At 35.1% G+C, this 14,764-nt stretch overlaps 1 protein-coding gene across 8 annotated transcripts in view; it reads right to left on the bottom strand.

Moving 5' to 3' along the window:
• Positions 1-14,764, bottom strand: part of Neo1 (neogenin 1) — a 165,292-nt gene that overhangs the window by 80,974 nt on the left and 69,554 nt on the right. For all 8 annotated transcript variants that reach the window (XM_013112950.3, XM_013112951.3, XM_013112949.3 and 5 more), the window contains exons 6-7: positions 6,378-6,532; positions 4,729-4,849 (exon numbers count right to left, since the gene is read on the bottom strand). In XM_013112950.3, the coding sequence (XP_012968404.1) occupies positions 4,729-4,849; positions 6,378-6,532 (276 nt within the window). The remainder of the gene's footprint in view (positions 1-4,728; positions 4,850-6,377; positions 6,533-14,764) is intronic.

The raw sequence follows: 14,764 nt of genomic DNA on the forward strand, positions 1-14,764 counted from the left end.
GAAGTAAAAAAATTACACAAATAAGGATACAAGGTATGAGGGTTTGGGAATTGCTAAACAGTCATAGTATATCACTCCTAAGGGCCACAATGTTACTTTTTTTTTTTTGGTTTTTACGAGACAGGGTTTCTGTATTGTTTTGGAGGCTATCGGTCCAGCCCAGCCTCGAACGCACAGAGATCTGTCTGCCTCTGCCTCCCGAGTGCTGGGATTAAAGGCGTGGGCCACCACCACCATGCAACAATGTTACTAAATACAAAGATAAAGACAACAATGTTACTAAATACAAAGATAAAGAGGCTCAAAGTAGGCTAATTTTCATCATTCCTCTTTCATGCTGTTCAAGACTCTGCCAAATTAAAGGCTATCCCTGGGGCCTGTCAGAATCACTTCTCCTCATCAACACAACATCACTGTCCTGTAAAAGAGATGAGTGGTATATGCTGACCTCCCACTGAAGATCATCTGTATTATGTGTCTGGTGGGTTTTTATCTTTTAGCAATGACTGAAAGACTGAGTTTAGTACTTAAAAAAAAAAAAGAAAAAGAAATGCCTTGCAGATTATGCAAAAGTTCTTACAGCAATCTGAAAACACTGAAAAAATATAATTCATCAAAGTGACTAATGTAAACATTTTGGGAAAAGGAATGCTTAATTATATTTGTATAGTTTTTAAATTCAGATCTGATCTATTCATCTTTTCATCTTTTCTACTTGAAATTCTATACTGAGATTTTCCTCATCATTAAAAAGACTTCAAGTAATTTTTCTATCCCAAAACTATTCTATATTTTCATCTCATTTTATTTTCAACATGAGTCATTTCCTATTCTTACCTTTTATCCCTATTTCTTTTTCTTTTTAAATCATTAATGCTGATATTAACAGTCTTTTTCTCAATCTGGTTTCTAAGAAAAAACTCCTAAAAATCAATGGGTTAATTTTTAAGATGTAACTATCCAAATTCCTTTAATTAAATGATACAATGATTTACAATTTAAGACTGAAGACACAAGCTTATCCATATCCTATTCACCCATTATAAGTATAACATCTTAAAAATAGAATAACAATTCATTGAATTTATACTTTATCTTTTTGTACTGAGTTGTATGCAATAAATTTTCCCAGTTTCTGTTCTGAAAAGGTCTTTGTTTCGTTTTCATTTTTGAAGGATACTTTTACTGCGTAGATAACTTGGGTTGTTTTTTTTTTCCTAGAAGGTCTTTATTTTTGGCAAAAGAAAGAAAAGTCTGCCGTAATTATTTTTAACTTCTTATTATTTTTATTTTATGAGTATAGGTGTTTTGTTTGCATGCATGTTTGTGTACTACAATGTGTGCCTGGTGCCTACAGTCTGAACTCTTGAAACTAGTGTTATAGACTATTGTAAGCCACCATGTAGGTACTGAGTCTTGAACATGAGTCTGTCTCTGGGTTTTTATTATTTGTGCTACATTTATGTTTGGCCTTCAGTATTTAATCATGATACATACAGGTGCATTTATAGTCCCTCTTTTAGCTTTCCTATATAAATATTTGTTTTAAAAATCAAAACATTAAGGGGCTGGAAAAATGGCTCAGCAGTAAAAAGCATTTACAGCTCTTGCAGAAGACCTGAGTTCAGCTGCCAGCACCCATGTTGTATGGGTCCAGCTCAAGAGATCCAATGCCTCTGGATTCTATGAGCACCTGAATTCATATGCATATACTCACATGCAGACACATACACATAACTTAAAAAAATAAAACAATCTTTAGATTAAAACCCAAGAATGGTGGCAAATGTCTCCTATATTTCAGATCTTGAGAGATTGAAGTAAGAGCATCACTTAAGCTAAGGAATTTGTGACCTGAGCAACACAGTAAGACACATCATCCCACCCACGTCCAACCTCAAAAGTAAGCAAGCAGGGACTGGAGATGCATAGCTTAGTGGTTAAGAGGACTTACTATTCTTGCAGAGGACCAGGTTCTGTTCCTAAAACCTTATCAAGCAGCTCACAACCATCTGTAACTCCAGTTCCAGGGGATTTGAGCCTACTTTCCAAGGGACCATGGTGTACATACAGACAAGCTTGCACATACATACATATAAATTAATTTTTAAGTAAATAAAAAATAAAATGGCAAAAATAGGAAACAAACTTGGTAAATATGGGACTTATAACCTTCTAATAGCCTATGACTTGTCAGTGCATTATCAGTATGATTAAAAAAAAAAGTTCCCAAAGCTCATAAATGTTCTTAAAGCCAGAGAAGAACACATACTATTAGTAAAATTGTATCACCAAGCACATTCAGAGGAAAGCTCCATTAGGATGCTCCTAACACAATCATCCATTTACACTGGCAAGTAATAATCACAAACATAAGTATTCTGAAGCTCCAATGCTTAGGTAGGCGTGAATAAGCTAAATATCTTCCAAAATTTACTAAGAAAATCATTGCCATTATACTTCAAAACAAAACCAACAACATCGCACTCTTTCAGCTGGTGTGCAATTTGGCAATTATTTATTTTACAAACATGAAAAGTTGCTGAAGTCATTTCCAATGAATGGGAGAAAGGTATAATCAAAGAAACAGCATAAAAAAGCTGTTCAATTATTTTATACCTTTTATAACATTATTTTCAAGTATATTTTAAAATAGCATCTATAAATCCCATATGCTATTTTAGTGAAAAGTCAGAATAGGTACCATCTTTGTCAGTTAACTTCCCTGGTCAAACAACAATTGTCAGAGGAATCTGTTGGAATTACAGTAGTCATGACTATATTTGACTCAGGCATAGAGCAGATGTCCAAAGTGCTACCTTTGTCATGCATTCACACACATAAAAATGCAAAAACAAAAAAAAACCTCAAAAATGGAAGAAAAAAGAAAGTTTTAGTTTCTAAAAAAGTCCAATGACCCACCCTCACCAATTTAAGACAGGACTGCTATACAACAGCAATTTAGTATGAGAACATAACCACATAAAAAGGTTCAGTGTAACAGTGTTCATAATAGCAAACCAAAAACAACAGCAATAACAACAAAAAGAGGACAACTTAAATGTAACCAGAGAGGAAATAAATTAAATAAAACTACATATTCTATTCAATAATGAACAATTTTCTTATTTTGTTAGCATGGAAAGATGTCCAAGGGAATGATATTGCAAGAAAACAGGTTATGAAATGACATATATATCTCTGTGTACTCCTATGCAACATTCCTAAGTGGTAGGATTTAGATTTAGTGCCTTCCAGTTCCAAATTCAAGTTTTACTTCCTGCTTGACAAAAATGAAGCCAGGCACTTTTAGTAGTTTTCCCTATTCTCAGCTGACATACATGTTACCCATTATCAGTACAGGCACTGGAGATACCAACTGCAGAAGAAAAGGACTTCCTTGCTAGCTCCCATGTGCAGGTTCTGATAGCCAACATCTTTCCTCAACACAGAACCTCTTGGATGTTTTTGCAGAAAATGCCTCTGGTGAGATATCAACTTATGATCTACTTCCACAGATCCTAAAAAGTAAATTCAAAGTTTCAACAACAAAGCACTATCTCTACTTTTCTGTCACCTAGTAAGCCAGAGCCACATTCTCTCCAATAATGTCCAGATTTCAGCCTGAGGTGAAGGTCTTTTTGCAGACCTTATCTATACCCAGGAGCTATTTCTGCTTGTTACACATGCCAATGCTATTAATAAGAGGTCATTTCTTATTACCTAAATAGTTGTTACTCTCTAGAATTAATAATTCTTTATATTAAGCTTTCCCTGCTCAAATTACATGGTTTCCACCCTTATATCATCTTCTATTTTTCAATGTTGACTGAATTTATTTTATATAATAAACAGGTATTTTTTAATAAAGCAGTTTTCCTTATATTGCAGAAATACAGTTGTGAGATCAACACAAGTAAGTTCTGATAAACACTTGTGTAGGACCTTCAGTTTTTCTCTTCCTTAGTATCAACTTCTTTTTTTTGTTTGTTTTTCTGGTTTTTCAAGACACGGTTTCTCTTTATAGCTTTGGAGCCTGTCCTGGCACTCATTCTGTAGAACAGGCTGGCCTTGAACTCACAGAGATCCACCTGCCTCTGCCTCCTGAGTGCGGGATGAAAGGTGTGCACCACCAATGCCTGGCTCAGCTTCTTTTTTTTTTCTTTTTAGCATTATCTGAAAATATATCTCTAAGTAATTTTATTTTTTAAATACTGTTTTGTTTTTTTATCAAGACTATCTTTCTCTGTTTAGTCCTAGCTGTCCTGAAAGTCACTCTGTAGACCAAGTTGGCCTCAAATTTAGAGATCTACCTGCCTCTTCCTCCCAAATGTTGGTATTAAAGGTGTGCTTAATTTTTCTTTTGTAATATGTGTGTCTATGAGTGTTTCATCTGAATCTATGCATGGGTAGCACATGTGGTACTCAAGGAGACCAGAAGAGGGAATCAGATCTCCTGGAACTTGAGTTACAGATGGTTGTGAGGCACAATGTGAATGTTGGAAATCAAACCTGAGTTTTCTGAAAGAGCAGCCAGTAAGAGCTCTTACCTCCTGAAGCCTCTGAAGTAATTTAAGTGATAGAAATGACTTAAGACTGCGGCTCTTTTTCTTGTAGTTGTGTCACATGCTGGGCTTTACCAAGCAAGCTAGCAATCACAAAGCACCCTGGAGTAACAACAGTGCCTCCAATACAAGTTCCTTCAGCTCACTGCTGCTCCCCTCTTACCATGATCAAGGATTATCAGTTGGGCTCCAGCTTGTGCATTTCCAACATCATTCTCAGCAATGCATTGATAGAACCCTTCATCTGATTTCACCAGACCCAAAACTTGAAGATTATGTTCCTTCTAAGGAAGAAAAACATACATAAAATTTAATGACTTAATTATGAACATAAACCTCAAGGATATGTTCTCAAGGAGCTGGAAGAAATTGTTATTAGCATAAATGTTGCTTTATAATTTAAAAACAACATGTAAATACTGATAAAATAAAAATGCTAATTTAACCACACTAGATTGATATTTTAATGTTAAATAGTCACAAACTTTTTATCAACATGAGATTATGCATTTCAGAAACAGAAAATACATCCCTACAAAAAATGAATTACTTACATGACAAACTTGTAAAGTGACAATCTTTAAAACTTTATAATTATTTCTGAGCTTTTAAAATAAATATTATGTAAATACCATAAGGTATGCCATTAGTACTTATTACTAAGACCTAAATAATCCCATTAGTATATTAGATAATGACAACATTAATAGGTAATATCTATGATATACCTAATACATATAAAGTAAAAAGTCAATAATGACAAAGAATTATTAAATACATTTAATGTCTTTTTTTCTCACACTGGGATCTGGGAAAGTGACTAATTAGATTAGGTTAGTTGTCTAATAAGCCTCCAGAATTCACTTGTCTCCAGTGCTGGCATTTCAAGACAAAACTTCTTTATGTGGGTTTCTTCTGATGACTATACTCAAGCCATCATGCTTAAATGGAAGTATTTTATAGACTGAGATAGCAATCTAGCTCCAGATTTAACTTTTTGCAATTATAGTTTTGTTACAGTTTTGAAACTAGGAGTGACCTAGTCTGGTCTCAAGCTCATTATCTTCCTGCCTTTACCTCCTAAGGACTGGGATTACAGGCAAGTTATCACCATGTCTTGCTTGTAGCCATTTCAAAAATTCTTTTAGCTAATACATGCAAATTAAATTAAATGGCACTATGTGATGATGCACTGTTAGCAAAGGATCTTTCTTACTTTGAAGAGTATGTGCACTGATTCATGATTGTTTGGTTAAATTCTGTATAATGTGTTATATATAATTAATTGATGTTTTTCAAAATTATCATCTTTCTATACTTCCAGAGAGATTGGTAGTGTATGCCTTTAACCCCAGTGCTCAGGAAGCAGAAACAGGAAAATCTCTTTGAGTTCCAGATCAGTCTGGTCTACATGGTAAGTTCCAGAACAGCCAGAGGTACAGTGAGACCATGGGGGGGGGTGGGGGGAAAGAAGAGGTTTGTGCTCCTTGAAAACAGCTGTGAAGGCAATGAGGAACACACATGTATGCACACACTGTATTTCCTCAGGAAATGCTGATTGCCACATTTAAGAATACTAGACTGTGGTGGGATCTAAGTCTAGTCCAGTCACTGATTTTCTAAGTGGTCTCACCTAAACTACTAAACTACCAAAATACTTTGAGCTCAGTTTTCTCTACAGACAAAAAATAAATTATGTTCTATGATTTTTTCATTATTTGTTTCATTATTTGCAGCAATTTGAATTAGTATATATTTAAAGACACTTAAAGGTTTCAGAAATAAATGTGTTTCTTTGAAAAAAATACTTACTACAATTTTGAAGTAATCACTTGGGATAACCACATCCCCATTCTTGACCCACTTCACAGTTGGAGTTGGCTTCCCAGTGACTTCACATTCAAATACAATATCCATGGATTCATGAGCATATATGTTAGCAGGTTGTTTCAAGAATTCAGGGGGAGCTTCAAAATATAAAGGAAATAAAAATAAAAATAGGTAGCTATTCATTATCAACAAAGTTTTAGATTATAGAATTCATAGTATTTGCATATTTTTACAAAATTATATTAACTATATATTAAAATGTTAGCACAACAGCTTTACAAACTAATTGCCTGATGGAATACTATTCAACTGTAAAGAAAAAATATTTTTTAAGTCATAGGTAAATGGACAGACATGAGTTAGGTAACCCAGACCTAGAAAAACAAATATCACATGTTCTCTTTCATTGATGTTAGAGTTGAATAATGAGCTATTAGGTATATGTGTTTAAATTAGAATGCCCCCGGAAGTCAGGAAGTAGTGAAGAATCATAGGAGGAAAGCTTTCAAGGGAAGGGGTCTATGACACAGGTGATATGGAAAAGAGGGGAAATAGAAGGCTAAGATAGAGGAGAGAGTATTGGAAGGAAGAGTTGATGTTAAAGACCTCTTAAAAAGACAAATGGAGGGCTGCAGAGATGGCTCAAAGTTTAAGAGCACTGACTGCTCTTCTAGAGGTCTTGAGTTCAATTCCCAGCAACCACATGGTGGCTCACAACCATCTATAATGAAATTTGGTTCCCTCTTCTGGCATGCATGAATACATGGAGGCAGAATGTTTTAAAAAAACTAACTTTTTTTAAAAAGACAAATGTAAACCTACTACTATAGAAGTTTCATAATACATATACACACATACATATAGAAAAGGAGTTTGAATGGTGTTACCCTACATTGGGGGGACAATACCCCTTCCATACACCACGGTTACCTCTTTTCTAGTTGTTGGTCAATGGGAAGCCCAAAACATTACAGGCTATTGCAACTGTTCTTGGTTACTCTCCAGAACTTGATGGTAAAACCTTACTGCTGAAAACACCACATACTTGAGTCAAGGACATAGGGAAATTGGGCTGGTTCTCCATCCTGGAAGTTTCCTCCCTACTGGCTAGCTTTCATAGTGCTGGAAGGTTATATGCATGGTACTGAGAGAGAAAAGTAATCAAGAGCTATGAAATCTGTAAGCTACAATGACAACTGGCCCAGGAAAATTTGCATATTGGTCTAAGAACAGCACAGATATTTATGAGAGTAACCGATCACTTTCTGATTGGATCTAAAGCCTGCTCTGCAAACAAGATGGTATTCATGCCTGGTACAATTAACTGAGACTCCAACTCATGGCTGGCTAGCTCATAGGCCCTAGGAAACAATCTACTACTATTATTCTGCCAAAAGAATATATTATGAAACTGCTCCCTAAACACTTACCATTATATCTACGACTACTATATCTCTCAACTCTCATAAAAAAATTTTTTAACAACAGGTGGTGATCAACATAGGAACCCACAACAAAGTCAACATACAGAGAATAATAGTATTCAGCTCTAAATGGAACACCCATATCCTATATACATCCACAGGGCTCAGGAATCATCCTGAAAGAAAGGGTGTGTGATAGCTAATCTTGATTGTCAATTATACCTGGAAACAACTGGAGCTGGGCCACCCATGAGGAATTTTTTTGACTGGATCATTTGAAGTGGGAAGACCCATCCTAAATCTGGATCACACCTTCTGGAGGCACATGAAAGAAGCTTTTGATTTTTGCCTGTTTGTCCTCATTCTTGCAGGCAAGTTCATCTATGCTGTTGCTGAGGCATTCTACTTTTTGGTATTAGAACTTCTTTCTCTGGGATTTTACACAAACTGAAGATCAGTTCAGACACCCAGCCTTGTACACTGAATAACTACTAGGTCCTGGGCCCTTCCTTTGAGAGGTAGTCATTACTGAACTACTCAGACCATATCCTGTAAACTTCTCTATTAAAGCCCCTTTCAATATACATTCATTCTAGTGGTTCTGTTCCTTTACAGGACCCTGACTAATATAAGGTTGAAAGATTGTAAGAACCAGAGGTAGTGGACCTCTGCATGAAAACAGTGTTTTTCAAACCTGACTGGGCTATTGCATACTTTTAACTGCATGCCCCAGAACTGCACAAGATCAAGCCAGTCAAAATCCTAACATGAATGGGGGAGAGGCTTATGTAATTCCACTACTAGCTGAGAAGCAACTGTCAACTGATGGCTGTGGGAAAGAGAATTAATGCTCTTATAGGATGTGGTTCCAGAAAGGTCACTTATGCTTCAGTAGATGGACCCTCATTCATGAACATACAGGCAGCACTAAATGGGTTTAATGGATTTTTAAAAAGAGCAAACGATGTTAGGAGGGGGAGGAGTTGGAAGGGAGGGAATGAAGTGGTTTTGATGAAAATACATTATATGTGTGCATGAAATTCTCAAATAAACATGTTAACAATACCTCAAAAACAATCAAGAAAAAAATTGCCTAGTAGAATTGTTATAAAAAATAAATTCTGAGTTTTCCTAGTTATTCACTGAGAAATATCTATGAGGCTAACTATATTGAAGAACCTGAACATAAGAATATTACAGCACAGGTGATCAGTGTTAAAATGTACTGGATTATTTTCCCAAGATTTATAGTATTTGGAAGAGCCATAATTAAAACACGTAAGAGTCAAAAAGACTAATGATCTATTTTTCCAGCTAACTTAATGAATAACAATAAAGTGTCATCGCAAGATCATTAAAGAGTTCATTCACGTAACTAATTCTAACTAGCAAATCCTTTTATTACATGAAGTACTTTTTAAAAGTAGAACGGAGAGAAAAATAATGGTATCTTTGGGGGGAAAGGTAGGTGTTTTGTAATACTGAATACTCTAGTAACCTCCTCGCTTCTTCCCCTACAGGTTTACATTGCTGATCTATAATGGATTCAAAATATGTTTCATTAGATGGGTCAAAATGGATATTTAATCCAATTTATCTAATGCTGTGATTTTTTTCATACATAACACCTTTGTCAAAGGTTTAGGACTGCCTCTTTGAAATTTCTGACAACCCTTGTATTACAGAGCAAGGAGCTTTGCTATAGTTTAGTTCTATTAAATAATAACAAATGTACTAAAATGTGCCCCATTTGCTGAGATTATGAATGGGGTTGTGCTTAGTGTCAACCTGACATAAGGATAACACTGAGTTTTTGTTTTTGATTTTTTTGTTTGTTTGTTTTACGAGACAGGGTTTCTCTGTATTGTTTTGGAGGCTGTCGATCCAGCCCGGCCTCGAACTCACAGAGATCTGCCTGCCTCTGCCTCCCGAGTGCTGGGATTAAAGGTGTGCACCACCACCGCCCGGCTAGTTCTTTTATAATATTCTACCAAAGTGAATTTTACTCATATATTTTGTTAGGTATTCCTAAACATTTCAAACATTTTTGGTGCTGAAGATCAAAGCCAGGGTCTTACTTTACCTTGGATCCACACCTCTAGCTACAAAACAAGTTTAATTTCCAAAAAGAACCAAGGAGGGGGAATAAAAGAACCCTTAAAGAGTATTAAGAAGGTAAAAGAGCACGTGTAATTTGAAAGTGGAAGAATAACATTAGAGATGGAAGGGTTTAAGAAGGACAGGAAACAGTGAGATATGGAAGATAAAAATCAGCATGTATGTATCTTGATGTTTCTATTAAAATTTCCAAATAAATTCAGGTTACCAAGTCTTAACATCTGTAACTCCTTTTTCTTCTACTAAAAATTCCTGTTACCAATTAACACTAACATAGTTATGCATCTGCTGTATTTTATAGCTCCTTGGTCTCAGAATAACATTTTTACCAACAATATTTGCAGTTATTTGTACTTAGAATGTATTTCATTAGGAATATACAAGTCCAATTACTATTTCATACTTACTTGAATAATTTTCAACTTAAGCTGTATCTTCCTGTGTGGCTTTACTCTGTCAACTAGATAAATGTTTTGAATCATTTATTTAATTTTATTTTCTATCCTCAGAAATCACTTGGCAAAAATTTAAACTTATACAAACAATATATAAACAATTAAGATCAGCTTTCCATCCTGGCCTCATAGTCCCCTCCATAAGTAAAATCTTAAAAAAAATTATGGCTTATCTTTCCATTTTTTTTCTAAATGTAAAAGTAACTTCCCTTACCTCTCGAGTCCTTCAAATTATAAATGATAAACACACTAAATTTTTTTCTACTTTCAAAGCTTTTCCTGTTAACTAAGACTGTACTGTACCATCTCCAAAGAACTGACATATTCCTTGAGCCCAGTGCTAGTACTGGGGAACCCTCTTCTAGAGTAAAATGATTAATTCTGCAAAACACCACAAAAAAAGGTTTTTTTAAAAATTAATAATCTACAGTGCATTTTCAGTAAACAGACTTTAAAAGACGATTAGAAGAAAACCATAGTGTTTACCATTTAATTTTCCCTTTCATGAATTATAAAGGAAAACCTCCTCTGGATTTTAACTACTCTCTATATAATATTCATGCCAATTAAATGAGAGCAGATGTTTTTGGTTAGGAAGTTAAGGAGATAACCAGAGAACAAAATGAATCAATTACCATGAGAAAATAAGTATTGGAATGGAAGATTAGGCATTTTGTTACCAAAGAGATAATTAAGCTTCAAATTCTCTGTGACAGCTCCTATCCCTTCTAATACCACCATCATAACAAGAGTAATTTTAATTGCTAGATACACCAAAACAAACATTATACTTCCAAAATTCCTTTGCTAAAAACACAACTTAATTCTATCACCGTTAAACAGTGCTGGAAATTGCCACTTAATTCAAACAGAAAACAATATTTCCTGCCAACAACAAAGTTACAAGATTATTTCGGTATGCTGCTATTTGGAAGATAATGGCTTTCATTTATACTAGCTTTCAAGTGCTGGTGTTTGACAGTTTGATTTTTAATTCTTTGGTACTAAAATTCTCATAGGGCACTTTAACTAAAAAAAGAAAATTATTTTGTCCATTTATGTTAAACTATACACTTGATGGTCTTAAGTTTTTTCTACGATTCACAAATTGACACCCAAATCCTTAAAAAGCAATTGACAATGGACAAAACCTCTCCCCAGCAAGCATTTAAGACTGAAATTCTTTCAGAAATTTTGCTCAACAATGTAATTATAAATCTGCTGTAACTACTGGTTGTACTAACAAAGCAAAGACACACACCCATTTCCAGAAAAAACTTCCCAGAAAATAAACTTTCCTGTACTCAAAGAAAAACAGGGGACATTAATTCTGCAGAAACTTTACCATTAAACTGCCACCAGACTTTAATATCCTGCCCTTTTCTCGTATGCATATTTAAATTCCATTCTCACTCCTTTTCCCTAGCCCATCCCTCCTGATTTAGGTAACAAATAGTCATCCTGAAGATCTTAATTTAAAAGCATTTCCTTAAAGAAGCATTGTTTCCATTTTCTCTATTTCCCCACCCCTCACTACCTCATCTACCTGAAAACACAGTAGCCTAAATTAAGCTGCAGCAGCTAATCAGTGAGTATTAGCTGAAATTGGATGTCATCGTAAGATTCAGGTCACCCCACCACCATCAAAAACAATGCATAAATTTCTCAAGGATGTAATGCTTTTATTCTAGTTTCTTGTAAGCCTTCTTTCTATGTACTTAACAGACATCACACACTTTTTTTTTTTAGCAGTATAGATGGGATCACGCTTTTCTGAAATTTGTGTCCTCTCTTAATAATCTAACATATCTATACATATACAGTCATCTCTAAACAGAAGCACAATACGAATACATCACAATTTATTTACTCACCCTCCTATGGACATTATCATTGACTTTTCTAATGAGCATTCTTGTATAATAGTTTCAGAAGAATAGATTAGTAAATGGAATAACTAGGAGTTTTCATATATAATTTTTTTAAATAACATGAATGACTATACCAATTCTCTATTCCCACCAGAGAGACTCATTATCAATGAGATTATCTAAAATCCTATTGGAGGTAACAGTTAATCCAAGAAAATAAGAAAAACAAAAGGCATGAACAGGGGGATAGTGATGGAGGGAAGGTGGCCCTCTCCAGCATATTATTTACAAGTACTGTCTACTAAAGGAACATTCAAGAAAATCTCAGAAAAATTCTAAAGTGCATTACAGTAGTGAAGGAAAATTCTTCAGTGATTATTAGAAATGACAGTTATATAAACCATGAGATATCTAGTTGATGCTTATGTCACAGCCTTCCTAGTCAAAGTGTAGTACTGGATGGTAGCACTGGCATTCTCAGAGATCTTGCTAAGGAAATGAAACCTCTGTCTCCACCTCAAATTCTATGAATAAAAATTAGTACTTTAACCAGCTCTCTAGGCGACTGTCATACATATCAAATTTTCATATGTACCAGGTTAAACTGATTATAGTTCTACATGTACAAACATGGTAAATTCTAAAGACAAAAGGAATATGTAGAGAAAACTAGATGATTTGATTCTATTCATTAATAAAAATATATATTTCTAGGTACTCATGGGTATAAATGCTTTTGTAAAAAAAATCTAGAAATATACAAATATACACACTAAACCGATAACAAAAGTTATCTGCTGAGGAAGAGTAGGAGTGGGGAAAAGAAAGTAAAGGAAGATACTTATTGCTGCTATGCTTGATTCTTTAATGGTGGTACTGTTATACTTTTTTTTTTTTTTTTTTGAGACAGAGTTTCTCTGTGTAGCATTGGAGTCTATCCTGGCACTCACTCTGTAGACCAGGCTGGCCTCGAACTCACAGAGATCTGCCTGCCTTGGCCTCCCAAGTGCAGGATTAAAAGCGTGTGCTACCAACGCCTGGCTACTTACATAACTTTTAAAAGAAAAGGAAAGCCAGAAAAATAAACTGAAAAATCTATTACTACTAAATATAAAAATTTGGACATAAAATAAAAGCACAAATAAAGGTCCTCAGTATATAATAAGAAATTTCCTGGCTGGGCACCTTTAATCCCAGCACCTGGGAGACAGAGGCAAGCATATCTCTATGAGTTCGAGACCAGCCTGGTCTACACAGAAGGTTCCAGGACAGTCAGGGCTATTACACAGAGAAACCTTCACTAGAGAGAAAGACAGAGGGAGGGGAGGGAGGGAGGGGAGGGAGGGAGGGAGGGAGGGAGGGAGGGAGGGAGGGAGGGAGGGAGGGAGGGAGGGAGGGAGGGAGGGACAACAAGAATGAGCTGGGGGGGGGTGATAGGTCAGCAGGACATTGTTTCCATGGAGGGAGTCAGAGACAGAGGTAATATTTTACTACATATCCTTTCATTTTTCTCTGTATATGTTGCCTATTAAAATGTTCAATCAAAAATAATAAAACTAGGGAGATAAACATACAACTGGTTAAGTCTTGTTCTCAGAGGTGTCTTTTTTATCCAAATTAATCTACAAACTCAATGAATGAAATGTTATTCAATATCCCAAGAGAATTTTGACAAAATTTGGCTAACTGAATCATGTAAAAGAAAATCAAGTCATGTAAAAAAATGCATTGAGACAAAAAGCTTTTGAAAGAGCAATGGGAAGGGATCACTTTCACAAAATATCAGCAACGGAAACATTATAGAACTGATGTAAGAAGAGCCTCTTTTAATAAAAAAAAAAGAGCATTGGAAATAAGAACTAGAGATATTTGTAGTATAGAAGTGATGACATTCAAATAGTAATACTACTGGGGCAACAGGTAAAACTTAAGTGAGATTTCTACTTATCACCAGCTACAAAACCTAGATGCATCAAAGACCAAAAGGTAAAAGTATCAGAAGGAAATGGAAAATAACTTTATGACCATGAAGGGGATAACCTAAGCAAAATTTAATTACAGAAAAGAGTGGCATCTCTGACTATACAATACTAATGATGATGACCTCTAGTTGTCTTTGCTTGCTTGTTTAGCAATAGGTCTCTTCTAACCCAGGTTTGCCTTCAAGTGTTATGATTGCCTTGAACTCTTGGCACCTCTGCCTTCACCACCCAAATTACAGGCACATGCCAGGAATAAAGTTGTTTTGTTTTGTTGTTTTTAATGGTAATACATATAAAAAACTAAAACACTAAAGTTCATGATATCTTTATTTCTGGTTGCCAAAATTTGGAAACAACCTAAACGTCTTTCAATAGACAGATAAACAACCATGATATATTTATATGTTTCTCAATAGAAAGGCAAGGAACTACTAATATATTCAACAACATTGCTGAATCTGAAAGTACATTAAGTAGAAAAACCAAGGCCCCCAAAGGAGAAGACACACACTTAAAATG

The sequence above is a fragment of the Mesocricetus auratus genome, unplaced genomic scaffold (genome assembly GCF_017639785.1).
Source record: "Mesocricetus auratus isolate SY011 unplaced genomic scaffold, BCM_Maur_2.0 Super-Scaffold_100022, whole genome shotgun sequence".
In the NCBI taxonomy this organism is placed as follows: domain Eukaryota; kingdom Metazoa; phylum Chordata; class Mammalia; order Rodentia; family Cricetidae; genus Mesocricetus; species Mesocricetus auratus.